Raw genomic sequence first — 26,915 nt, forward strand, 5'->3', positions numbered from 1 at the left:
CATACAAAAGCCAGGGCCGGCATTAGGGGGTAGCAAGCAGGGCAACTGCCTGGGGCTCTGTGCCACAGAGGCCCCCACGAAGCTAAGATGCTCAGGCTTCAGCCCAAGGTGGCAGGGCTCAGGGCCCCCAGCTTCAGGTCGGGCTTCAGCTTTCTGCCCTGGGCCCCAGCAAGTCTAACACTAGCCCTGCTTGGCTCTCCTGAAACCTGCTCGAGGCCCCCCCCAGGGGGCCACAGACCCCTGGTTGAGAACCACTGATCTAGAGTATGGCTGTTTTCATGTGCAGTAAAATGCCTGATAAGAAATGAAGAAGAGGGACAGAATTCTGAAAAATAGACACAAAACAAAGGGGTGAACAAACACCCTAGGACAAATGTTCACCCTATTTACTCTTCACATATGCCTTAATCCTCCAATGAAATCCACAAAGACAGACCCCGGACCTGCTTGGAGTCCTGCTGATGGGGTTTGCCTGTGGAGTCAATGGGGTTTGCCTGTGGAGATCTCATTGCAAGAATCACTACTTGGGATATACGGGTCATATCACCAATATGCAAATGGCTATCCTCCAACCGCAGGGAAAAAGTGAACTGGGTAATTAAACTGGTTAAAAATGCAAACTGGCTAGAGATAAGTCTCTCATACCTTAACATGGAGAAAATAATGATCCTTCACTTTGCGTTTCAGTGCAACAGATGTGGTAAGCACTCCTTGGTGGTTAATCTCAAAAGCGTTCTCTTCATTTCCACTCAGCATGGTGAAGATGAAAGGTGGACCATTATGGGAAGAATCCTTATCTGTCACTGTAAGCTGGAGCACACTAAATCCAACAGGCTTATTTTCCTATAAACATATACGAACATTGCATCACACAGATTCATTATAACACTGTAATTAGCGAGATACTCTGATTTGGATTTCCTTTCCACAACAGAAAAAAGTCAATTGGTATCACAGTAGTGTCAAACAACAGTTGTTTTTTCTACTTCCTGGAAATTTTTCCAGTTCTTCTGGCTTATTGTGTTAAAAAATGTCTTGGCCTTGAAACAGGGCTGGCTCTAGGATTTTTGCCACCCCAAGAAGAAAATTTTTTGGCTGCCCCCGCTTTTTTTATGGAGAACTTTGAGCACCTAACTATTTTTATTTTCATATGCAAGGACAAAGGCATAAACCACAACAGGCAAACAGACAAGTTAGCTATGATCAGTCATCAACATGAGTGAAATATGGTTCAGGGTTTCCCTAAGTCAGGAATACTTGCTTATTTAATCTCTTTTCCAGTGCCATTATGTTCTGCCCAATTCAAATTTGTGTCATGCCCCTGGCATACATATGAAGGGCATACCCAATGAAAAAAAGTTTCTTATTTTCAGAGAGCTACTTTAATATCATGTTATTTTGTTATATTTTATTCTGAGTATTCCTGCTACCTCTATCTCCTTGTTTCAAAACTTAAATCCTCAAAACATCAGTTCACATCTACCGTCTGTACCCTGTGAGATGTGAATGACATTTCCTTTACAGCTGCTCAGCCTCATCTCTTAATCAGCCAAAGAGGGCTATGGAGCTACATGAATTAAATAATGGTCTATGTGCAGGAGTACAGAACACCTACTTTACAACAACAGAGCAGCCAAAATATAGTTTTCTAAGCATAATCTCTATCCGTGATTAGCAAAATAGGTCAATTTGTAATGTATGTATTTTTAAGCTGTACTGTATATGTATGTTGAATGTTGTACAGTGTAACCCAAAATAAAAATAGAATAACGTACATGTTAAAAGTGACACAGCCTATGAATGAAGTATTTCTCTGCAACTTTTGTAATAAGGCTGCACAATATGGTGCTGATTTTACAACACTTATTTACACTGATAAGCACTTAGGTAAACAGTCCCATTTATATTAATTCAGCCTTAAATAATAAAAAATATATATTTTTTTCTGTTGCAAAAATTTTCAAGTCACAGATTAAATCCAAAAACTGTACTTAGTTTGATTGTCATAAAATCTATAGTGCTATGTTTAGATGTGCTAGATTACCTGGATGATAACACTATAGTTCCCCTTTGAGAATACTGGAGGATTGTCATTTACATCTGATACATCAATGTTTACAGTAGTTGTGTTGACTCTGGATGGATTTCCATTATCTGAAGCTTGAACTGTCAAGGTGTATCCTGAAATCTTAAAAAAAAAACAAAAAAAAACACACATTCATTAAAAGAAAGAAAAAAGTGACAAACTGAAGAATTTTTATTAAGTGAGAAAAATATTTGAACCCACATAATACACTGGTACTTCAGACCAAGAACAAAGCTCTAATATATATCAAATACTACAATTAATAAAAGACCCTCTTCCAATCTGAATAAAACAAACACAAACTAATGCCATAAACAGATGGCGTCACTTCTTTAAAGTGTCCGTATTGAAAAAATTACATTTACCTATATTTTAAAACACCTGAAGTCATCAGAATTTACATAAATATCACCTCGGAAAATAGCAGTGTAAGTTACCTGTATTTTAATCGTACCAACTGAATTAAAAAAAAAAAGTATAAAACTTACTTACCTCTTCTCGGTCTAGAAGTTTAGTCACTTTTATTTCACCGTTGGTATGGTCAATTGTAAAAGGACTCCCCTGATTGCCATCTATAATTGAGTAGTGAATGTGACTGTTTGAAGGTCCATCAGCATCATCTGCCATAACCTAGAGGACGTCATATTTTCATTTAAAACTCATCTAGGTAGATACTGGTGCTCTTTCAATAAATTAATTCTAATGGAAAGCACAGCTGTTTCAAGTCTAGCATATTACAGAGTTATTAAGGCAAAAACTCCAATATTTGGATTTTACGGAAGTCAGCTAAATTAATTTCCCTGGAATCTCTCTGAAAATGAAATCATAATTCACATAAATGGACTACAACTAGTACAAAATATTCTGCACTTTCCCTATATGTTTTATATTCCCAGTTGTGAAAGATTTCTTAAAAGGTTAACAATTTACTACATAGCAAATCGGTATCCATTCATTTGTGGCCACCTTCAAATTAATATTTATTTCTCCAAGAGAGAAACTATGATTGGCACAACTGAATAAAACAGAGGAAAAACAAAAACAAAACCACATGATAATACGTACCGTAATGACCAATTGTTCAAGCATGGCATCCTCACTTATTACTGCTGTGTAGGTGTCTTGGCTGAACACTGGAGTGTTATCATTGATATCAGTTACATTGATATTCACTGTTACAACATCACTTAGTGAAGGTGTGCCTCCATCTGTGGCTTCCACTGTCAAGTAATACTCATGGGAACTTTCATAATCCAGGCTTTCAATAATAAAAATGGCTCCTACAAAGAAAAATCACATATTTTCATACTTTGATATTACTGTACTATTACATACTATTGCTTTTCAGTTTGTTTTAATTCATTTCCAAACAGCCCAATAACCTGATTAATCCCTGTGTTACAACAGTGTAAAATGGGAGATACACAGCAATGAAATGCTAGAATCTCCTTCCTTAGGGGTTTTTAAGGTCAGGCTTGACAGAGCTCTGGCTAGGATGATTTAGTTGGGGATTGGTCCTGCTTTGAGCAGGGGGTTGTACTAGATGACCTCCTGAGGTCCCTTCCAACCCTGATATTCTATGAAATCAAACCCTAAACATTTAGAAGCTACTGCTGCTGGAGCGAAAAACTGTCTCGGATCCAACTCACTTTCTAGGAAAACAAGAGTCAGAGAAAACATGTCCTGTTTTCATTTTCCATCAAAATAAATAAAATATGAGAAATAACCTTTGATTTCATTTAAACAGAAACCAGCTTTGATGTCAAAAATACAAGAGTATTATGTCAAGTGTATAGTACGGAGTGGGAGCAATAGAACTGCCTGGGCTATACACAGGTTTTGTAACAGTAGAAGGATTTTGGTTAGGAGTCTGATTTTTTTTTTTTTAAACCAAAATGGTACCACACTGTTATACCAGACACAGTTATATTTACATGAAGGTGCCTAATTCCAGTATAGCTTGTTTCTCTTCCCATATGAGAATAAGTTATACTGGTATAAGCACTTTTATACCAGTATAACTACATGTGGGGAGTGGGGAAGGAGTTGTACCATTTTAACAATAACCAAAGTAGTACAACTTGTGTGTGCAAATAAGGCCTTAGGAGAGAGAAACTCTTTTTCTTGAAAACACCTTTTGCAAAAAAGCTACAGAATATACAGGACTTATGCTGTAAGGAGAACTGAGGTATAAGTTACTCTTTACTAAAGTAGTAGAACTGGACACAATTTTCAAAAGCAACTAATGACAGGTTTCAGAGTAACAGCCGTGTTAGTCTGTCTTTGCAAAAAGAAAAGGAGTACTTGTGGCACCTTAGAGACTAACCAATTTATTTGAGCATGAGCTTTCGTGAGCTACAGCTCACTTCACTGGACGCATACCGTGGAAACTGCAGATGCACGGTATGCGTCCGATGAAGTGAGCTGTAGCTCACAAAAGCTCATGCTCAAATAAATTGGTTAGTCTCTAAGGTGCCACAAGTACTCCCTTTCTAAAAGCAACTAAGTGACTTAGTTCCGCAGTCCCATTGACTTTCAGTCCTTAAATCCTTCATCTTTAGGCTGGATACATTGATGGGTAACATAGCTCTATCTTTCCCTAATGTCATACCAACTCTTTTAAAATTTTCATCTTTGAGGACCAATGATCAATTTTCCTTGTCGGTTTAATCTCAGGTCTTTCTTTGACAAAACCTCATTTAGATTATACATAATGGCTTTTATGAACAGACTGTTACCTGTAATTATAGTAGTTGTTTTTTGTTTATGTTTGTGTTCTTTTATTTTTGGCATCGTGGAGAACACACTGGTTAGGAAACTTCTACTCTACTTTGTAGACTAAGTAAGGGTATCCTAAATAGCAGCTATCAAAAACATTACATACAGTTAATTTTTCATATATTACACTCCTTTCCAAGACTATTTTTAAACGAATGAACATTTCAGCAGACACTAACAAAACACATCAGGCTAAGATATCACTGACTTTACAGGACATATGTTTTAAGTCTATCTGCTTGGCTTATCAGTTGCATGATGTGTAATAACACTGCTTGGTGAAAATGATACAGCTAAATATACATTAACACACATGCTTCTGTTAATTCACCCTTATGTTCTGTTACCTGTTGCTGAATCAATACTGAATTTTCCATGTTCATTTCCACTGACTATTGAATAGGTGATCTCAGCATTGGCTTCAATGTCCCTGCTAGCAGCATAAATCTGAAGAACTTCTGTTCCAATTAAAGTGTCCTCTGATACAGTGGCACTGTACTCTCTATATTCAAATACAGGTGGATTGTCATTTATATCCAAAACAGAAACCACAAGACTACCAATAGAGGACAGTCTTCTAGGTAAACCCTGATCTAAAGCTTTTAAAGTCAGAGTGTACACTGCCTGCAACTCCCGATCCAAAGGCTTCTCCAACCGAACAATTCCAGAGAATTCATCAATAGAGAACTGCCCATCAGCAGAGTTCACTAGTGAGTAGCGAATTTTATGGTTCATCCCTGCATTTAAAAACAGAAAAGCTTTTTATGGAACATGAAATGACAGCTAAAATGCATTGCTATAGTGATTAATCTAGATTACACTTTTTCATGTGTATTCTTAACACTGACATGCACATTAAAGCAAATTTATATAACTACAGTGGCTACAGTCAAGAGTAAAAGCTACTGATATGGTATAAACTATATCATAAGCTATAGATTTGTAACTTCTACTCCAGAAAGACTGAAGTAGCTATCTGTTTTATTCACAGTCTCTGTTAATATGAAAATATCGGGTAGTAATAGAAATTTAATTAGAACGTCAAAATGTTAATTTCTGCTTTAGAGGGTGAAATCCTTGAAAAATATTATATTATACACACACATACAAAGGCCAGGTTGCATCAAATAACTAGTCTCTAATCCAGTAAGTTTATTTAAGAATCAAGTACACAAGATGAACGACATTCTCTGGCAAGAGTTCTGTATTAAAATAACAACATAGCATTTTGTGCCATTCAGTTTGCTTATGAGCCCCAGAGACTGGCAAAGTATGAAACTGGCTCTCTGCTGCTACCTTCTATTATGCAATTTAACTTTATCATTATAAATAATGTTTTTCTTAGCACTGAGGCAATACCAAATATTACAACTTGACTATCAAGACTTGACACGTATGGGACAGTGTTGTGCCTTCAAACACAGAACTCATACGCTTCTGTAATTCTCCTGTTGAGTTTATAAGCACAAAGCGTAACTCTAAGTTAGTTTTAATGTCAAATTCAGGCCATATTCACACAGCACTTTATAGCTAAACAATGATGAACTACTTATCTCAATACCACTGCATATCATATAACAGTACAATACTGTATGATTCTGTCATGATCTATTAGACTGAGGGTCATTTTTTAAAAATGTGACTTCTGTTAGACACTCCCTCGAGAACAGAGAGCCTGAAAATAAGGACTAAGCCAACGAACTTACAACATTGTAAAATTAGTGTACGTGAGAGGAGACTCGGGCCCACACTTTTCACTCCCCTCCATATTTTGCACACAATTAGTTACAAATAGAGCTGGCTGGGAATTTTTTGATGACACAGTTTGTCAGAAAATACAGATTCATCGAAACCTGATATTTCTCAGGACTAGGATGGAAATTCTCATCAAACCAGACAGAGGGAGAAACCCACCCTAGAACAGCCATCAGCCTGGTGCTTAGGGTACTCACCTGAATGTTGGAGACCCAGATTCAAGGCCCTACTGAATCAGGCATAACAAGGACTTAAACGAGGGTCTCCCACTTGCCAGCTGAGTACCTTAACCACTGGGCTACTGGCTATTCTGTGGTGGATGAGCCTCCCTCTTCCTCTGTTTTTTTCACAAAATAAAATCCAGAAGATTTTGGTTTCATCCCGATGTGTAATGGGAAAAATGTTTGAAGTTTCAAATTTTTTTCAAGTGTGAAAACTATATCCTGCACAGCACTAGATACAGGCACAAATACACACTTTCAAAGCTACTAAGATGAAAATTGTATTGAATTTACTAGACCTAAACATACCATTTAGCGACCTGATCCTGAGAGGTACTGAGTTCCTACAAGTTCCACTGAAAGACACATCTACATCTCCACTAGCTAATGATTACTATAATTAGTAAATATAGTTAAGTAACATGTACCTGCATCCACATCTGTAGCCTGCACTCTTGTCAACAGTGTTTTAGGCTCAGTGTTTTCAAACACTGTAATGGAGTAAGGATCAGCTGTAAACTCTGGGGCATTATCATTCACATCTTCTAGAGTGAGAATAACATTAGCCTTGCAGAATCTTCCTCCTCCATCTATGGCTTTGACTAAAAGATTATAAACTGCTTGCTGCTCACGATCAAGTGGTGCTAATGTGGTCAGTTCACCTATAAACAGAACAACAGATGTAAAATAAATGGACTTACTTGAGTCCCCAGAATTAAGCATTCCAAAATGATTTGTACCATGATGTTTTTATAAAATCTTTCTTCTTTTTTACTTACAAAAGCTAAATAACCATTTTCCTTTTGAGGATAATTTTGTCAATGGCTGAGACAACAGCTGCACTACACTAATGAGCCCCATATTGGGCAAAACATGTCAATGGCTGTCTGTTCAGCTTATAAACATTAAACACTGAAACCTTTTGCTTTCTAAAAAATTCCTCTAAAATTGCAATTGACCAAATATGTAGCACGCAAAACACAGAACATATACATCTATGCATACACATACATGGTGCATTATTTGAAAACAAACATTTTAAATAAAAGAAACGTTTGCATCCTTGCTTTAATGAAATGCAAAGTTAGAAGAAAATGTATGACATGTTATCCCTGGAGTGAGGAAAGGAAGAGATGGTCATGTGAAGGTTACAAATGGTTTGGAGTAAGGGAAGGCGGCAGCTTCATTATGTACTAAAAACAAAAATGAGAGTTTTTGCCAGTGATTTGGTAGGGGAGACCTCCCCTTTGCCCAAACACCTAGGAAATCCACAAGCTCCTCTCTCAGGCCATTAAGTTGCAATCCTTGCATGGGGAACCTACCCTTGGCTCTGTCCCTATGGCTCCACTATTTACTTTGCTTTATTTTTGTCACCCTTTGCTTCTGCACCCTGCATTGCATTGGACTGGAGAGTGGGATGCTTAGGCCCTCAAAGTGGTCCAGCTTGACCTAACTCTTGCTTAAGTAGCTCTGAGTGGCATGGAAACCAACCAATAAGAGTGTGACGGAGTGCAGACCACTCACTTAATGCTTCCAAGCAAGCCTGGGGTGGTTCTGGTTCACTCATCCTATTTAATTCCCTGCCACTAGCTGCAAAGCTTTGAGAACACTGGACCTCCCTTTTGCACTATTTTCTATGTGTACAGCAAGATTTAAATCCAGCCAGAGGGTTGGCCACCAGAATCTGACTGAAATGAAACTTGCTATTTTTCAGGTCAAAAGCTATGGTTAATAACCAATACATTAAATATGAAAAAGAACAATATTTAAGGTATCCTTTTATTCTGAACTTCTTTGGCATGAAGTCTGATAGCAATTAAAGAAACATGACTTTTGGCTTCAAGGTGTTTTATATTTTTCAAGAACATAAGAATGACCATACTGTGTCAGACCAATAGCCCATCTAGACCAGTATCCTGTCTTCCAACATTGGCCAGTAGCAGATGCTTTAGAGGGAATGAACAGAACGGAGAAATTATCGAGTGATCCATCCCCCGTTGTTCAGTCCCATATTCTGGCAGTCAGAGGTTTAGAGACACCCAAGGCATAGGGTTGTGCTCCGACCATCTTGATGGACCTATCGTCCATGAATGTATCAAATTTTTTTTTTAAAACTCATTTTTATCCTCGGCCTTCACAAAATCTCCTGGCTATCCACAAGTTAATTGTGTGTTCATTTCTTTATTTCTTCTCCAAATACTGAATGTTTACTGTTTTCCTCTAAAACAATTTAACATTGAATTAACATTTTAAAAATAAACAACATTTGTTTTTGTGCATACATATTGATTTAAGTATCAACATTTACATACATTTTATTTAGTTGTAAATATTTTTTAAAAGGTAGTGTATGCAACTTTATATGTAATATTATATAGTCTGAATTTTACCTGTGTCTGGACTGAGCTTGAATTTTTCTGCTCCAGTGCCATGCAGTGTATAAGTAATTTCTGCATTGGAACGAATATCTGCATCTGTAGCAGAGACTTGCATGATCAGTTTGCCAGGAGGGGCATCCTCTGGAACAGTATCAGTGTATAAAGCCTAAAAAGTTTTAAAGAAAGATTAAAATGCATTAGAGAAGCAATGCTTAATTGGGGAGGGAAAAGAGGACAAGGACAGATGAAATTATCTGCTTGACATTAGAGGATTCTGGAACATGTGAAGTGAACCAGAGGCTGAAACATCTGAAAATGATAAAGACGTGATTTTCTAATTAATTGCCTCACCATTAATAAATTGTTCAGTGAAGTAATTATTTATTACTGACATTCACAAACTCGAGGATTCTGAGTGCCAAGGCACAGCCAAGAGCTTCAAACACCTGAACATCTGATTAATTATTTCCTGATATCCACACCCCTACTGTTGTGAATTTCATTCAACTTCCTATCTCGAGCTACTGATAGGTCATATTGCCCAGGTCTGGTCTGACTTTCAAGGAATTGATTCACCCCTTTTATAAAACAGCTTAAGACCTATAGGTCTCCAGTTAAAAACAGACACACAACACATACAGGCTTTAAAGACGTAGGTGAGATCTCATCGGTGAGATGGCAGAAGTAAATTTTTTTTTTAAATCAGAAAATCAAAAGTGGCAAAGGATGGCTCTGTCAGCAGGCTTGAGGACATATATGGATTACACAATTTTAGGACTTTGACACTGCAATTTCCTTGCCTGTACAACCCTTCCACTCCTATCAAGGATAGCTCCGGCACCACTGAGCACAGCACTCTTTTAATTCCACCTCTATTAGCATGTGCACAGCAGTATCATCCTGCCAAGTGCAGGTACCTGGACTTCTTTGGAGCCACACTTCCTATGGAAATCAGTTAGTATCCACTGCCATGGCAGCAGCATAAAGCATGCTCTCTCCTTGCTTTATCTTTGCAATGCCTGCATTAACATGGGAACTTAAGAACTGAAAATCAATTCACTGTCTTCCAATCCTCCGCATAGTGGCACAGTGAGTTATGAATAGGTTGCTAGGTCAGCCCTATGAGTTTTTAAATTATAGTGAAATGTAAAGAGACTGCCCTTATTCAGCAACCTCTTGTCTTAGTGGCCCAAATAATTTCTTCTCCACATTTATTAGAAAGTCACTTCCATAAAAAAAACAATTTTTCTCAGTCTCTTGAGTGGTCACCTAGGATAAAGAGGATTTTACAATGGAAGTGTACATATACTGAAAATGGCTGCCCATGTAAAATTCAAGCCTACCTTTTCACAAACAGGACTGTTGTCATTAGCATCTAGGACTTTAACCTCAACCACAGCTTTTGTTGCAAAGGTCCCATCAGTAGCTGTAATGTTTAGAAGGTAATTGTCCTTTTCTTCCCTATCCAGAGGTTTTCTGACATAGACTTTCCATTCATTTTGCAAGTTTTCAATTGCAAACTGTCCAAAGGGATCACCTCCTAAACAGTCAAAAATGTGTCATTCAAGCAAAGAGATAATGGTACTATTTAGGAGAAAAAAAAAAAATCTAAAAAACCCCAACAATCACACCTCATGGCTTTCTGTAAAAAAAAAAAAATCTTGATTTTTTTTTTTGGGGGGGGGAGTAGCATTTTAAATCAGGTTTTATATAAATACACATAAAAAGAATTTAAGTGCATTCAGTATTTGCTATTAATGTTGCCATGGTGATTAATGTAGCATTATAGAGGATGACATATTTAAACAATTACACTAAACAGAAAAACATTTTTAAAAAAATCTACTGAAGATTAATTAAAACTATGTTCCATCTATTATTTTATGGATTTTTTTTGCTTTGTTTTTCATTGCACTAATTTATTTCAGTCTAACTATCTCCTCCTGTAAATATAAATATCACAAAGACAAAATGAATGATAACTAAACTATTTTAAAACAAGGTAAGTAAAAAAAGTGATCCATCCTGATGGCTTCTGAAACATTTTAAAAATTCAAAAAATATCATATATGCCCCATTTCAAATATTTTGTAATCTTTTTAAAGCGGGTTACCTCACTTCATTCTAGTTTTATAACTCAAGTTAATATTAAATGTTTTAAAACATTTACCTGTAACATAATAGGTGACTTGTCTGTTAGATTCTTCTGTATCAGCATCAGTGGTACTTAAGATAGCAACCACACCACCAGGTGGATCGTCTTCACTAACTGTCCCTTTGTATATCTCCGCAGTAAAGCGTGGAGGATTGTCATTCACATCTGTAACAGTAACTTCAACCACTGTCATAGAAGACAACTGAATTTTTTCACCACGATCAGATGCAACCACTGTAATTTTGTACTTATCCCGTTTCTCATGGTCAAGCGCTTTGAGGGTGGTAATCCAACCTGTTTCCATGTTTATGGCAAAAGACTCTGTGACTTCCAGTTCTTGTGATGGATCTAAACTATATGTAACCTGCCCATTCAGTCCTGAATCCAAGTCAGTTGCTTTCACTTGGATGACTCTTGTTCCGCTTGGCATGTTTTCAACAACGAATGCTTCATATGGACTGGACTCCAAAACCGGTTTATTGTCATTTACATCTTTTATCTGAATGCTTATATCTACTGAGGAAACAACATTATAACCTTCGTTCGTATAATGTGCCAGCACTGCAAACTGATACCACTTAGTTGTCTCATGATCAAGACTCTTCTCAAGTTTCAGTCTCCCATTTTGTGGGTCAATCACAAAGCATTCATCCCTATTGCTTTCAGGAGTGTTCCCTTTAACTAGAGTGTATACTAATGTTTGATTATGTTCTGCGTGTATAACATCAATCTCAGCGCCAATAGGAATGTCCTCGGAAACAGTATAAGAATAAAATGGCTCTGCAAATTGGGGAAGAGTCACTTCTGGTGGGAGTATTCTAATATAGACAGGAACCACTGATTGTTTTTGGGGAGATCCACCATCCCGGGCTTTAACAAAGAAACTCAGAAACTCATTTTCTAAACCAATTAAACTTTCTTTTGTAGTAATTACACCAGACAAAGGATCAATTTCCAAATTCTCGTTGACACTTTCAGACTCTGCTTCAATGGCATATGTAATGTCTGCATTTGTACCCTCATCAGCATCAGATGCCAAAACTTTAGTGATAAATGTTCCTCTTGGAACATTAGATCCAATATTCACTTCATACTCTGTTGCTCGGAATTGAGGGGCATTATCATTATCATCTGTAAGTATCACATTAACATTGCAAAAAGCAACTTTTCCTCCAGCATCCTTGGCCATTAAACTAATAGAAGTTACTTTTTCTGTTTGTGTTTCACGGTCAAGCTTTTCAGAGGTAAATATTTGCCCTCTCTCATTAGTATAAAATCTATCTTTGGCAAAGTCATTTACAATATGATAAGTGATTTGTCCATAAGTCCCAGAATCTTCATCTGTCACTTTAACTTCAGTCACCAAGGTATGCAATGGAGCATTTTCAGCTAGTTCCACTTCATATTCATTCTGACTGAAAACAGGGCTATGCAAATTGGCTCCAGTAACAGTTATCTGTACCTGAGCTGAACTTCTAAAGACCCCATCAGACACAGACACATTAAGATTATAAAGACGCTTCAGAGTCTGTTTGCGTGGGTTTGAGATGGAGATAATGCCAGTTTTGCTATTAATTACAAAATTCATGTGATCATTGCCTGTCAGAATTGAATATTCCAGTTTGTTTACATCTGAACTGTCTGCATCTGAGGCTTTTACACAGGTTACAAAGTGTCCACGGGGAGCCAGTTCACTAATTTTAGCTTCATAAAGCAGTTGGTTAAATAATGGTGGGTTATCATTGAGGTCAGTTATATTGACAGTTACAATGATGTCACCGCTCAATGGGGGCATTCCACCATCTATGGCCCTTACTAGTAATTGGTGTTGCTGGATCTGTTCATAATCCAAAGTTCTTGCCGTTAGAATGAGCCCACTGCTGCTATCTATGTGGAAATACTCGTGACTCTTGCTATTATTTTCAACCAAGTGATAGGAAATCCTTCTGTTTGTTCCAGAATCAGCATCTGTAGCACTAACTTGTACAACAGATGTTCCAATTACAGATGCCTCAGAAAGGACTGCAGTATAAGATAGCTTTGTAAACAGAGGATGATTATCATTTATATCTTCCACTATTATATCTACAAACACCTCAGCGTGAGCCCCAGTTAGAGAGTCAGTTGCTCGTATGCTCAGTTTATAGGCGGGATGGGACTCAAAATCCAGAGTGGCAACAACAATTATAACTCCAGTATTGAAGTTGATAGTAAACTGATTGAAAGGATCTCCATCTGTGATACTATAAAACACCTTAAGTCCTTCTGGGCTGTTTGCCTGTACATGGACAACAGGGCTATGCAACTGGATGTTTTCAGGTATCTCTGCACTATAGAAAGGCTTTTCAAAAACTGGCATGGCTTTATTCATAACAGTGATTGGGACTGTAACTTCAGCAGAAAAACTTGGTTCTCCTCCATCTTTTGCCACCACTGTGACAAGATATTCCTTATTTAGCGTGTCTGGTTCGAACTGTCTCTTGAGTGAAATCTCACCAGTGGGCCCAATATGGAAGTGTTCATGATGGTCTTTGAGGTAATAGCGTACCTCTCCATTACTCCCTATATCTTTATCTACTGCTGTAACGCGTCGAATAACATGGCCCACTTCAGTGTCTACTTTAACAGCAGCATAATATGGAAGATTGACAAAAACTGGAGCATTATCATTTACATCTTCTATAGTGACCTTCACCACAACATGTGCAACTACTGATGGTTTATGCTCCTCTGTCACCTCTACCACTATATCAAAAGATTCTTGTTGTTCTCGATCAAATGGTATTCCTGTGGTTGAAAGTACTCCTGAAGTGTAGCTGATTTTAAATCTACTGTCTGGATTTAGAATATGATAAAACAAAGGCTCATTTATTTGATTCCCTACAGCAGTAATGACAGCTATTGTTTTCGCCTCAGTGGAATTCTCTCGCACTACTGCAGAGTAGGAACTCTGTGTGAACTTGAGTTGACTTGCTTTGCTTTCCTTCACATTAATTTTTACAGATGCAGTGCTTGCAAATCTCCCATCAGATGCTCTGACTGTTAATTCATATCTGCTTCTTAACTGAGTTGTATTTTGTACAGTTATAGTTCCAGTCTTAGGATCTATTGAAAATTTGTCTCCAATATTGCCTTCAGTGACAGAATAAATTAGTTGTGAAAAAGCTCCTGAATCAGCATCTGTAGCATTTACGGTAATGACTTTCACTCCTTTATATGTAGGCACCAAAAGGGATGCCTCATACAACTCTTTTGAAAACACAGGAGGACAATCATTGATATCAATTACATAAATAGTAACATTAGCTGCATATTCTGCAAATAAATGTGGTGTCCCCATATCATGTACTTGTACTGAAAACTGGAAAATGTTTGTCTCTTCGTAGTCCAAACTCATAATGGTACGGATGGCACCAGTGCTAGAATCAATGGCAAAATACTTGTGCACAGATGGTTCAACAATTTGATAAACCAGCACAGCATTTGATTCTTGATCAGCATCTGTAGCTCGAATTACTAATGGGATATTCTTGTCAGTTAGAACTACACTGTTAATTGAAGCTGATTCACTGATGATTCCCGTGTATTCTGCCTGCATAAAAACTGGTAAGTTGTCATTCTCATCCCGAATATGCACCAAAACAGTTGTATTAGTCGACAACCCAGCCATGTTGGTTCCCTGAACAGTTAGCGTGTAAAAAGACAAAGTTTCAAAATCAAGTATCTTCTTAGAGATGATGACACCTGAGTTTGGATTGATATCAAAGGCATCACCTACATTACCATCTTTTATCTGATAAACTACAGAAGACTGACTATACGCAGTAACCATTCCAACAAAGCTACCAATGCTGACACCTTCAATGACTTCTGTAGAATATTCCTTCAGTGTGAATTTTGGTGAGGCATTATCAGAAATTGTGACAAAGATAAGCACTGACGTTACTTCGCTCATTGGAGGATTTCCTTTATCTGTAGCTTTCACCATCAAATTGTACTCTCCTTGGTTACTACAATCTAGTTCTTTTGCAATTCTAATAGTGCCCAAGATTGGATCGATAGTAAAAGAATTTCCAATATTTCCTGCAGAAAAAAAAAAAGAAAAGAAACAAAAAGTTAACAATGAAAGAGACAAAGATAAATGTACAAAAATTAAGAGTCTGTGCCCAACTGGCCATAAACTAGAAGAATGAATAAATGTTGAGAACCAAGGGAGGTATTAATGTTTCTTAGTTTTGTTCTAAAACAATTTCTAGTCATCTGGAATTTTCCTATAAAGAATTGTTAGTACTAACTTTTGTTTTACTGTAAGATACTTTGCTTTAACATAACTGGAAAAGTTGTCCAGGACTAAAATAAAATGCAGAAATGTAGACTGTCTTAAAATATGCCAAGTTTTCTATAACCTTAAAAAAATTACAGGTGATGTTACTTCTTTAAATCAATCTTCTTAATGAGCTCATGGTCAATCAAATCAAAGCAGCCATTAAACATAAAAACATATTTAGGAACTCAGGTTAGTAGCATTATAGTTATATTTCAGGAATTAAAATTAATTGCTGCGTTTTTGGGAAAAAACAGTGCTTTTAATGTGCTCAAGTGCATCTCAATTAACTGTTAATACAAATATCCTTTAAATCATTACTTCTAAATTAAAGAGTCCTTAGTGAATTAGACACTATGGAATCCCTCAGTAATTGATGAACATCATTCAGAACAGCGATGCACATATGACATGCCAAGTAATACATAACAGCGAACTGACTGACACCCGTAGTAACCTCAAATAGCTTAAACAATGATGTCTTATGTTACCCACGCTCTTTTAATTAGTAGTGGACTGGGTAATGAGAAAGACCACAGAACAATCAGGGGCATACAATAGAATTTCACACAGAAGTTAAAGGACCTTGATTTTGTAGATGACTTCAATTTGCTATCCCATACCCATAGGATTTTACATGCAAGCCAAAACAAACCATCTGCAAGAATGAAAATCAACACCAAGGAAACAAAAACCATGAGGATCACACAACAAGAAACCCCAATAATGCTTTTTGTGACTGACAAAGAGGAGGTCTGATATTTTGCATATTTCTGAAGCATTTTAAGTACAACAGGTGAAACAGATGAAGAAATTAAAGCAAAATAGCAAGAGCTAGTCAAGCCTGTGCAACTCTTAAGCTGAGCTAAGAGAAACAGAAACCTTGCCTTACAAACTAAATTTTGAATATTTAACACCATTGTGAAGTCAGTCTTACAATATGGCACTGAAACTTGGAGTCTTATTAAGACCTTACTATCTAAATTCAAAGTTTTCATAAACAGCTGCTTTAGACAAATCCTCAAAATCAGATGGCCAGGGAAAAACCCATCACACATGAACTCTGTAGGAGAAGGAAACAGAAATCGATAGGCCAGGAAATTACGGAACAAAATGGAGATGGGTAGGACTTGCATGGATGAAAGTCCCAAATAACATAACAAGACAGGCATTGGACTGGAACCCCCAGGAGAAGAGGTGATGAGGCAGACCAAAGAACACACACCGGAAGCAGAACATGGAAACACACAACAGAAGCAGAATTGAAAGCTATCCAAATGACATGGGAATAAGCTAAGACTGCAGCAGGAGACTGGCAAAGACAGAACATAGTGATGAAGGCATGGAATAGAGAGGCAACAGAGAGAGAACTAGAGCAAAAATTTCCCCCCTAAATTGCTACTAATTAATAGGCTATACCCTGTGCTAAAAATGACAGCTTTCTGAATATTACCAGCTGCAATTTGATATAGAACAGTTGAAAACAAGTTGTTATGAATAAGCCCTTTACAAGTAAAGAAACTGTAACGGATTTTGCAGCCTGTAAGATTTCAACACATGCACTGAATTAGACTAGAATTTGTGGTTCCTCAAAAGTTTAATTAAAGAACAAATATAGCAACTATTACTAAAATCATGTTCTCAACAGGGAAATATTTTATTTAAAATGTTTGAATTATGCAGATGAGTGGGCAGTTGATATTTTCTTTTCTGTTAGTTAAGGCTCTAAGCACAGTGGTGTTCTTAGAATATCCCATTACAAATCCCATCAGCCATTACAAGCATGTAAGGAATGTTCATTCCATATGCTTAGGATATCAGCCATAATGCTTTAACTTCCCAGTAGTTGACAATTCTATAAAAAAAAAACTAAGCTAAGAAAGATAAAGTTTAATATTTACTCCCACAAAAATCTGGAGAGACTTGGGAGGGCAGGGGAAGGAAGGGATGAAAGAGAAAGAGAGAATACTCAAACTCTTTTCTTGAAATGCTTTGGCATTCATAAAATGGAATGCACTGTTTATCCAGGTAAGTCAAGAATAGAGTTACATGAACACTTACATATTGCCTTAGGAAATATGTAATATTTCCACAAATAGAAAACAACTGATACATTTAAAGGAGTTTATCATGTTTACTGGTTTTCCTCCTTAGAGTATCATAATCAAATTTATTTAAAAAATTATGAAAATAAAGCATGTATTCTATTATAGTTGCAATGGCTTTTCATATTTGAATGAAATTTCAGCAATAAGAGTCTCTTTTTTAATATAATAATGAATCTGTATGGTTTAAAAATCCTTTTATAGCTGGGACAAATCATAAGGTATAATTGTCATTTGCAAAATCACATAGTTTTTGTATTTTTTATACTTTTTAATAAAGTTTCTGATGCTTGATACTGACTTTTGTTTTATAACATTTTGTAAAGCTAAAAAATAAATGTAACTCCTTTTCCAATGGTGGGTTTTTTTTAAATTGGTAACATAAACGCAGAGCATGTTCATTTTGCAACATGTATAGTTGGTTCAGGTGCTTGGCAAGGGGATATGGAGCCATTCATAACTAATTCACTGGTGTGACCAAAAGTCATTACCAACTGGCAGATGCTTGGTAGTCCAAATAAAATGAGGTAGTGATTTCAGTCTGGCTCCTGTGGTATTTATTCACTTCTTAAAGCTACCTATCATTGCCACTTGTGGGCACCTTAGGAAAGATACCAACAAGACAAGCATTGGAATGAAGAAGCATGAAAAGTGAACTACCACCACCAATGATCTCTCCACGTAAGGGATGAGAAACACTGGCGAGTCGGGTATGGGATGCTGTTCATACTTTCATTACTTTGTGGATAAATGGAAGACCCCATTTTCTAATGCTTAGAAATCAAGTGCAATTAATTAATTAACTAACAGAATGAACAAGGTAATGTATTAAAGAGATACCGTGAGGTTAAAAATAAGTGGCCGAATCCTAGATTCCATTGTGGCTGCTTTGCACTGGTTTGCCAGCACAAAGCAGTTGCAAACCCAAGTTAACAGGTTACCCAAGGACTCCCTTCCATCAAGGACAATCCTCAGGTGGTGTAGGGCTACCTGATAGCAAACTCCCACCCCTTTTTAAACCACCTAGTAATGGGTCATAGCTTGGGAGCCGCTACATCTCCTAGACTGGAACCAGGCAGTGCTCCATGGATTGCAGGAACATGAAGGTGATTTAAAGTGAACTTTCTGTACCCCTCCCTCCATGCTGTACCATATATCAACGAACCAGATCCAAGAGTCTGGCCTAATATTTTTTAAATTAAAACATTTACTTATTTATTTTACAAAATACATCAGATAATAAAATCAAAACGTATTTAAAATCTAATTTACTGTTCACTAATTATAATGTTTATGCTCTTTTAAGAGTAACTTTTTTTTCAATTTTCTTCACTGGGAGAACAAAAAACAGATGAGTCAGTTTCACGTTGATTTCTATTTGGTTTCTAGTCATTTTCACTTTGAGGTTCTCAAGCAGCAGCCAAATGAAATAATGTTTAGGATTTAATATGTCCATTTGAATCTGTGTTTTTTTAAAACATTATAGAAACATTTATATTGACCTTTGATTCTATAATGGCTTATTTTTACATACTTACATTTCAAGTCAACGATGACCAAAGTCAATTTTAAACTATATAGAGGACTTACGAGACTGTGGATATACCTGATTCAATAGAGTACACAATTTCTGCATTTTTCCCTTTGTCTTTGTCTAATGCTGTTACTTGGAGTACCGCTGACCCAACAGCTGCTGACTCATATACCCGTCCTTCGTAGGGAAAGCTGGTGAACCACGGAGCATGATCATTTGTGTCACTAACATTAATGACAATTCTAGCAAAATTGCGTTTGACAGGAACATCTTGATCTCGTACCTAAAACGATGAACACATTATTAATAATTAGCAGCAAGCTTTATTTATACTACTACTAATCCAATTTCTGAGAGAACTATTACGAATTTAGGCCTCGATCCTTACCATTTAAATAAATGGGACTACTCAAAGAGAGTAAAAGTTAAACACATTTGTAAATTTCGCCAAGATCAGGACCTAAATGTATATCAAAAGCATTCTAACTGTAATGTGAAAAAGGTAAGCATGTTATCTGCTGCAGAGTAACAGGTAGGCTTGTTTACCATCACTGTAAGTATATGTTGGTGGATGGCCTCATGGTCCAATTTTTCAGAAGTATAAAGAGAGCCCGTTCCAGGATCCAAACGAAATTTCTTGAGACTGATGGGATCAATGCTACTCTGCATTGTATAAATTAATTTATTCTTCTCATCCCTGTCGGTGGCACTGACTTGCAAAATTTCTGTCTCTGGCACTGTGTCCTCAGGTATAATGACTTCATATTTTGAGGTGGAAAACTGAGGTCTGTGGTCATTTGTATCTATCACTTTGATGTATACCTGAAACGACACAATGGAAAAAAAGATTATGTTGATAAATATTGGTGAAAATAAAGAAGAAAACAGGACACTCAGGAATTATGGAGGAGGGAAAAAAAAAAAAAAAAAAAGATGTACAGAATAAATCCAGAAGTCCAGACAGTTAAAAATCTTTAAGAGGAGGTCTCTTAAATGGAAACCATTCATGTATACTGTACAATTAAAAGAATGTTTATTTATTTTACAGTAACTGCGGTTCTTTGATATGTTGTAGTCAGTGTGGATCGTGCTGTAGGTGTTCATATGTCTTATTGGAAGAATCCCATCGGGAAACTATGTCCAGATTCCACGCTCTTTGCGCTGCCAGAGCAATGCAATGCAATGCAATGGGGACAGAGCAGGGCACAGTACCTGGCTCAAAGTATCTCAAAACACTGTGCAAAGTACTGAGTTAAATATTAGCAGTGCTATGATTGTGTAAGCAAATATAGCAGCTCAACATTCATTCCCAAAGCCATTAACATTAGAAAAAATGGTTACCTACTTTTTCATAACTCTTCTTCTAGATGTGTTGCTCATGTCCATTCCATTCTAGGTGTGCACACACATCCACATGCATGGCTGTGGGGAGTATTTTGCCTTAGTGGTATCCCTAGGGTTGGCTATGGCACCCCCTTGAGTGCTGCACTTATGCCTCGGTATATCAGGCACCGCCAGCCCTACGCCATCTCAGTTCCTTCTTGCCAGCAACTCTGACAGAGGGGTAGGAGGTCGGATAATGGAATGGACATGAGCAACACACCTCAAAGAACAACAAAATGTTCAACCTACGAAAAGGTAGGTAATAGTTTTCTCTTCGAGTGCTTGCTCACGTTGATTCCATTTTAGGTGACTCACAAGCAGTGTCCATGCAGCTGGGCTCGGAGTTCATGGTCATGCAGTTTGCAGCACTGCTCCGCCAAAGCCAGCACCGTCTCGAGCTTGTTGGGTAAGTGGATAATGAAATGCGAATGTGTAGATAGATGACCAGGTAGTGGTCCTACAGATCTCCTGGTTTGGAACCTGCACCAGGAAGGCTACTGATGATGCCTGTGCTCTAGTTGAGTGTGCCATCACGATTGACAGCAGAGGCACGTTTGCCAGCTCATAGCAGTATTGGATGCAGGCAGTGATCCAGGACAAAATCCTTTGAGTAAACCCTGGGCGATTCTTCATTCTGTCTGCCACTGCAACGAACAACTGTGTCGACTTATGGAACGGCTTTGTCCTATCTATATAGAAGGCCAGTGCCCTCCTGACATCCAGGGAGTGCAACCTGCGTTCCTCATCTGAAATATGAGGCTTTGAAAAGAAGATAGGTAAGTATATGTCCTGGCCAGTATGAAACTGGGAAACTACCTTGTGCAAAAACACCGGGTGCAGTTGCAGCTGGACCATATCCTTGAAGAATACTGTATAGGGTGGTTCTGAAGTAAGTGCCCTGATTTCGGACACCCTGTGGGCTGACATTATCTCAACCAGGAATGAAACCTTTCAGGAGAGGCGCAGGAAGCCAGAGGCTGGAAGGGAGGCCCCATGAGCCTCGACAGCATGAGGTTCAGGTCCCAGGGAGGGACGGGATCCCAGACATGCGGGAGGAGACGCTCCAGACCTTTCAAAAACTGGGCTGTCATGTCATGAGCGAAGGCCGACCTGCCTTGGAACAGACGGTGGAAAGCCAAAATAACAGCCAGCTGGACACTGATCAATGACAAGTCCAAACCTTGGAGTTTGAGGTGCAGAAAATAATCCAGGATCTCCTGCAGCGAGGCCTGCTCAGTGCGGATACTGTGTTCTGAGGTCCAGCACGTGAACCTTTTCCACTTGGCTAGGTAAGCTGCTCTGTTTCCTGCTAACAAACAAGACCTGCTGAACGTGGGCCACGCATTCCCGTTCGAAAACATTTAACCACGCAGCGGTGATGCTATCAAGTGTGGCACCGCCAGGTTTGGGTGCAGAAGGCTGTCTTGGTTCAGGGATAGCAAATCTGGCCAGAAGGGCAGCTGCCGAAAGGTCCAGCAGTGTGCTGAACCCGTGTTGGTGAGACCACGCAGGGGCTATTAGGATAACTTTCGCCCTGTCCTGTTTGGTCTTCACAAGGACTCTGTAAATCAATGGCGCTGGTGGGAAGGCGTACATCAGAGCCCCCGTCCGCAGGGTGAGAAAGGCATCTGATGGAGCCCCTGTCCCTCCCCTGGATTGAACAAAACACGTGGCACTTCCTGTTCTGCCTGGACGCGAACAGGTCCACCTAGAGAGTCCCCAACCTCTGGAAGATTGTATTAACTACCTCTGGATAGAGCAACCACTTGTGGTGAGATGAGAAGGGCCTGCCAAGGTGATCTGCTAATACGTTCCTGGTCCCAGGAAGGTGTGCAGCTACCAGATGAACGGCCTGCTGCACACAAAAGGTGGAGAGCTTCTTGGAAAAGGGCCAACAACCTGGCTCTGCCCTGCCTGTTGATGTAAAACATGGCAGCGGTATTGTCCATCAGGACCTGCACCACCTTGCACTTCAAGTGGAGCAAGAAAGCCTGGCAAGCCAGACTAATTTCTCTGAGCTCCCTAATATTGATACAGAGGGCCAGATCATCCCTGCGTGCTGAGCTTGCCCAGGTGGGTTCCCCAGAGCAGGTCCAAAGCATCGGAGACCCTTGTCAGTGACGGGGATAGGGCCACGAAGGGAACTCCCTCCAACACTAACCACGGAGGTTCAACCACCAATCCACAGACAACTGGATGTGATCCAGTACCCTGACGCCAGCCACCCTTGCAGAGGCTAGAGATGAAGCCAGGCAGGACTGACTATGTATGTAGTGTGACAAAGTTCCTCCTCTACCTTGGTGGGTCTTGTGCTTATTGGCGGATTTGTTCGCCTTGGAGCTTCACGGCAGCCTTCAGTTTGGCTGTTTTCATGAACCCACAGTCCAGGTCAACTCCTCCTGTGTCTGTCCAGGAGTTGGGAGGTTTGGGGGGAACCCGGGCCCGCCCTCTACTCCGGGTTCCAGCCCAGGGCCCTGTGGAATGCAGCTGTTTAGACTGCATCTTGGAACAGCTGTGTGACAGCTACAACTCCCTGGGCTACTTCCCCATGGCCTCCTCCCAACACCTTCTTTATCCTCACCATAGGACCTTCCTCCTGGTGTCTGATAATGCTTGTACACCTCAGTCCTCCAACAGTCCGCGTTCTCACTCTTAGCTCGTAATCCCTCTTGATCCCAGCTCCTTACACGCACACCACAAACTGAAGTGAGCTCCCTTTTAAACCCAGGTGCCCTGATTAGCCTGCCTTAATTGATTCTAACAGCTTCTTGATTGGCTGCAGGTGTTCTAATCAGCCTGTCTGTCTTAATTGTCTCCAGAAGGTTCCTGATTGTTTTGGAACCTTCCCTGTTACCTTACCCAGGGAAAAGGGACCTACTTAACCTGGGGCTAATATATGTGCTTTTTATCACTTTCCTGTAGCCATCTGGCCCGACCCTGTCACAGTACATATGGCCCAACAACCGCAGGCAGGTGCAAGCCATGGTGAACAGGTGGTTTTTCACATGGGAGATCAGGTCTGACATAGCCTAAAAACGCACCTCCAGAAGGATGGCTCTGCTCCACGTGGAGTCGAGAACTGCTCCAATGAACTCTAACCGTTGCACAGGCCTTAAGGTGGATTTTTTGTCGCTTATCAAAAGGCCTAGGTTGCGGCAGCTGGAGCTAGATAGAGGCTCCTCTGCACTTATTCTGGAGATCTGCCCTTGATGAGCCAATCGTCGAGATACGGGAAGACCTGGACTCCTTGACATCTCAGGTAAATGGCCACTGGCGCCATACATTTTGTGAACACCCTTGGGACTGATGAGAGGCCAAAGGGCAGCTCCATAAACTGGAAATGGTGCCCGTCCACCATGAAATATGGAAATAAGCGTCCTTCAAGTTGAGGGTGTTGTACCAGTCTTGTGGATCCAGGGATGGGATGATGGAGGTCACGGAGACCATATGAAATTTCAACTTCACGAGAGACTTGTTGAGGCGTCACAAGCCTAGAATAGGCCTGAGGCCCCCTTTTGCTTTTGGCATCAGGAAGAAGCAGGAATAGAACCCTGTTCCCTCCATGTCCCGAGGAACCTCCTCCACTGCCCCCAGGTGCAGTAGGTTCTCGACCTCCTGAATGAGGTGTTGCTGATGAGAAGGGTCCCTGAAGAGGGATGGGGAAGAGAGGGGGTGGGAGAAAGAGGCAGCCGACAATTGCAGGGTAAAGCACCGAGCAGTCCAAGGTGACCCGCAAACCAGGGCGAATGGTAGGGATGGAGACGGTTCAGGAAAGAACCAAGTTGATCTGGGGGGATGACTGGGATGTTGGTCTCGAGCACACCCTCAAAAAGAATGCTTTTGGCCCCCTGTATGCTTTGCCGGACTGGGCTGCGTGGGTGAGCAGCAGGAGGAAAGGCAGCAACAACTAAAGCTCGTATCTCTATCCCTTCTCCTTGAAGACCCCTGTCAAGGCTGCTAAAGCCTTGGTGAAGGGGATGGCCAGAACTACCTCCTTGCAGACTGCGGTGTATTCATGCCCAGTGAGCAAAGGGTAGACCGAGTGTCCTTCAACCCATGCAGCCGTGCGTCTGTCTGCTCTGCTAAGTGTCCATTCCCATCAAATAGGAGGTCTTGGCTTGAGATCTGTGTTTCTTGGGAGAGGCCAATGGTCTGAAGCTAGGAGCTTTGCCTCATGACCACCGCCGATGTGACCACCCTAGCCACCGAGTCAGCCCATCCTATACCACTTGAAGAGAGCATCTTGCTGCCATAGTACCCTCCTTTTCAGCCCTTGTGGAGGTGAGAGGGATGGATAATGGAGTTTCCCAGAGAGCCGTGGCAATTTTCAGGACCCCATCATGCACTGGTAGTGTGACACAGGCAGGGGTAGAGGCCGAGAGCATACTGAACAAGGTGTCCACCTGCTCAGCCATCTCCTCCACCTATAGGCCCAAGTTCTTGGCTCCCCGTCAAACCAGGGCCTGGTGTTCTCTTCGTCCAGTGGACTGGCGCTTGAGGGTCCTGCCACCATCTTGTCTGGGGATGAGGATAATGATTTTACAGCTGGGGGATGCCCTGGAGCACCATCGTTTTGGCATGGGCACTGACTCCTCTACCCTGACCTCAGAGTGTGTTTCCCGAACTGAGCCTGGTGCCGTCAACTGTCGCTCCAAGGTGGTGGCTGACGGGTGGTGTGAAGGGGTCATCGGCATCACAGGCATGCCCCACGCACTCCAACAGGTCACTGGTCATGCTGCCAAGGCAGCGCTGTAGAAGTCGACACAGCCTCTAGTGCCCAGTCACATCAGTGTTGCCTTGGCAAGGGGCTAAACTGACCTTCGATGCTGGAACAATCCCCTTCTGGTGACCACAGTGCAGCCGTCAATGCCTGCGTTTGACAGCTGACTGTCGCTGCTGGAGACTGGCGCTTCAAATAGGAGGACCGCTGCTGGGGCAACCAGTACTGGGATGGGAAGATGACTGTTGGGAGGCTGAATGGTGCCGGTAATATGGAGACCAGCACCTCCCCCTAGGCAACCCGCTTTGAGAGGCTGGAGACTGTTAACATGGTGCCAGTGATCTAAGGTGAGCCCCCGAGGATCCGGGCTGCGAAGCCGGAGATCTATAGCTCAGAGTTGGAAAGCACTGCCTTGGCATAGGAGATCAGCAGTGCTCCACTGTGCTCTGGGCGGGTCTTGGTGGCTGGCTTGCCCACTTAGGGAGCCTTTGCCGCTTCCTGCAACACACATGGAGCCAGCGGCGCTGGTAGAGGCCTCTGCTCTTTAGGCGCCAGAAGAGCATCGACCTCGCCATAAGTCTGGGTCCCCTTTGAGTCAGCAGTGGATCCTTTGAGGGGCTAATGGCCTCGACTGAAGGCATGTCCATGTGGCTCAGATGTGGGTGGTTGGCCAGAACTGAGCCCTTTGTCCGATACCCCATGGCCTTTCTTGCCCAATGCTAGGAAGCCATGTTTCTTGGTTTCCTTTCTGGGTACCAGTGACAGAGAGCGGTGCCGAGTGGAGCTTGGTGCCAGGGGTGTACTATGCACCGAGGCCAAGGTACTAGGGTAGAGTCCAGTTGGGATGACTCAGAAGCTGTTCAGAGAGCAGCCTCCATGAGGAGAGCCCTCAAATGTACATCACGCTCTTTCTGGGTCCTGGGTCAAAAGTTTTTACAGACACAACACTTGTCTTTCACATTTCATTTCCCCAAGCACTTGAAGCAACTGTTGTGGGATAGGCCTGTTGCAGTCCGAGTAGGGCTTAAACCCTGGAGACCGAGGCATGCCCCGCCTGAGGCAAAGTCCCCGATGGGACTCTAACTTCTAACTACACTTAACTACTATAAACAAACTATTTACAAGGCCCTAAGGCTGAAATTCAGAAGAGACGAAACCGCTAGCCCTTGCTATAGAAGCTTCGAAAGGCACTCCAACTAACCACCTTGGGTGGTAAGAAGGAACTGAGAGGGCATAGGGCCAGTGGCGCCTGATATACCGAGGCATGAGCTCTCAAGGGGGTGCCGCAGCCGACTCTACAGATACCGCTAAAGCAAATATCACCGACGACTATGCACATGGGCATGTGCACACCTAGAATGGAATCGACATGAGCTAGCACTTGTAGAAGAACTGATTTAACTGAGAAGGGGAATGTTGAGCACAATACCAGTATTATCACCTTTAATTTCCCCTAGTACTACCAAATGACATAAG

The 26,915-nt window shown here is 40.6% G+C and overlaps 1 protein-coding gene across 2 annotated transcripts in view; it reads right to left on the reverse strand.

Annotated features, from left to right (window-relative positions):
* FAT1 (FAT atypical cadherin 1) overlaps positions 1-26,915 on the reverse strand; it is a 133,688-nt gene that overhangs the window by 17,376 nt on the left and 89,397 nt on the right. For both annotated transcript variants that reach the window (XM_077814557.1, XM_077814556.1), the window contains exons 7-17: positions 19,883-20,158; positions 19,409-19,619; positions 11,389-15,456; positions 10,562-10,758; positions 9,231-9,384; positions 7,269-7,502; positions 5,212-5,601; positions 3,152-3,366; positions 2,579-2,716; positions 2,045-2,188; positions 646-843 (exon numbers count right to left, since the gene is read on the reverse strand). In XM_077814557.1, coding sequence (XP_077670683.1) covers positions 646-843; positions 2,045-2,188; positions 2,579-2,716; positions 3,152-3,366; positions 5,212-5,601; positions 7,269-7,502; positions 9,231-9,384; positions 10,562-10,758; positions 11,389-15,456; positions 19,409-19,619; positions 19,883-20,158 — 6,225 coding nt within the window. The remainder of the gene's footprint in view (positions 1-645; positions 844-2,044; positions 2,189-2,578; positions 2,717-3,151; positions 3,367-5,211; positions 5,602-7,268; positions 7,503-9,230; positions 9,385-10,561; positions 10,759-11,388; positions 15,457-19,408; positions 19,620-19,882; positions 20,159-26,915) is intronic.

Source organism: Eretmochelys imbricata, chromosome 4, assembly GCF_965152235.1.
Source record: "Eretmochelys imbricata isolate rEreImb1 chromosome 4, rEreImb1.hap1, whole genome shotgun sequence".
NCBI lineage: Eukaryota > Metazoa > Chordata > Testudines > Cheloniidae > Eretmochelys > Eretmochelys imbricata.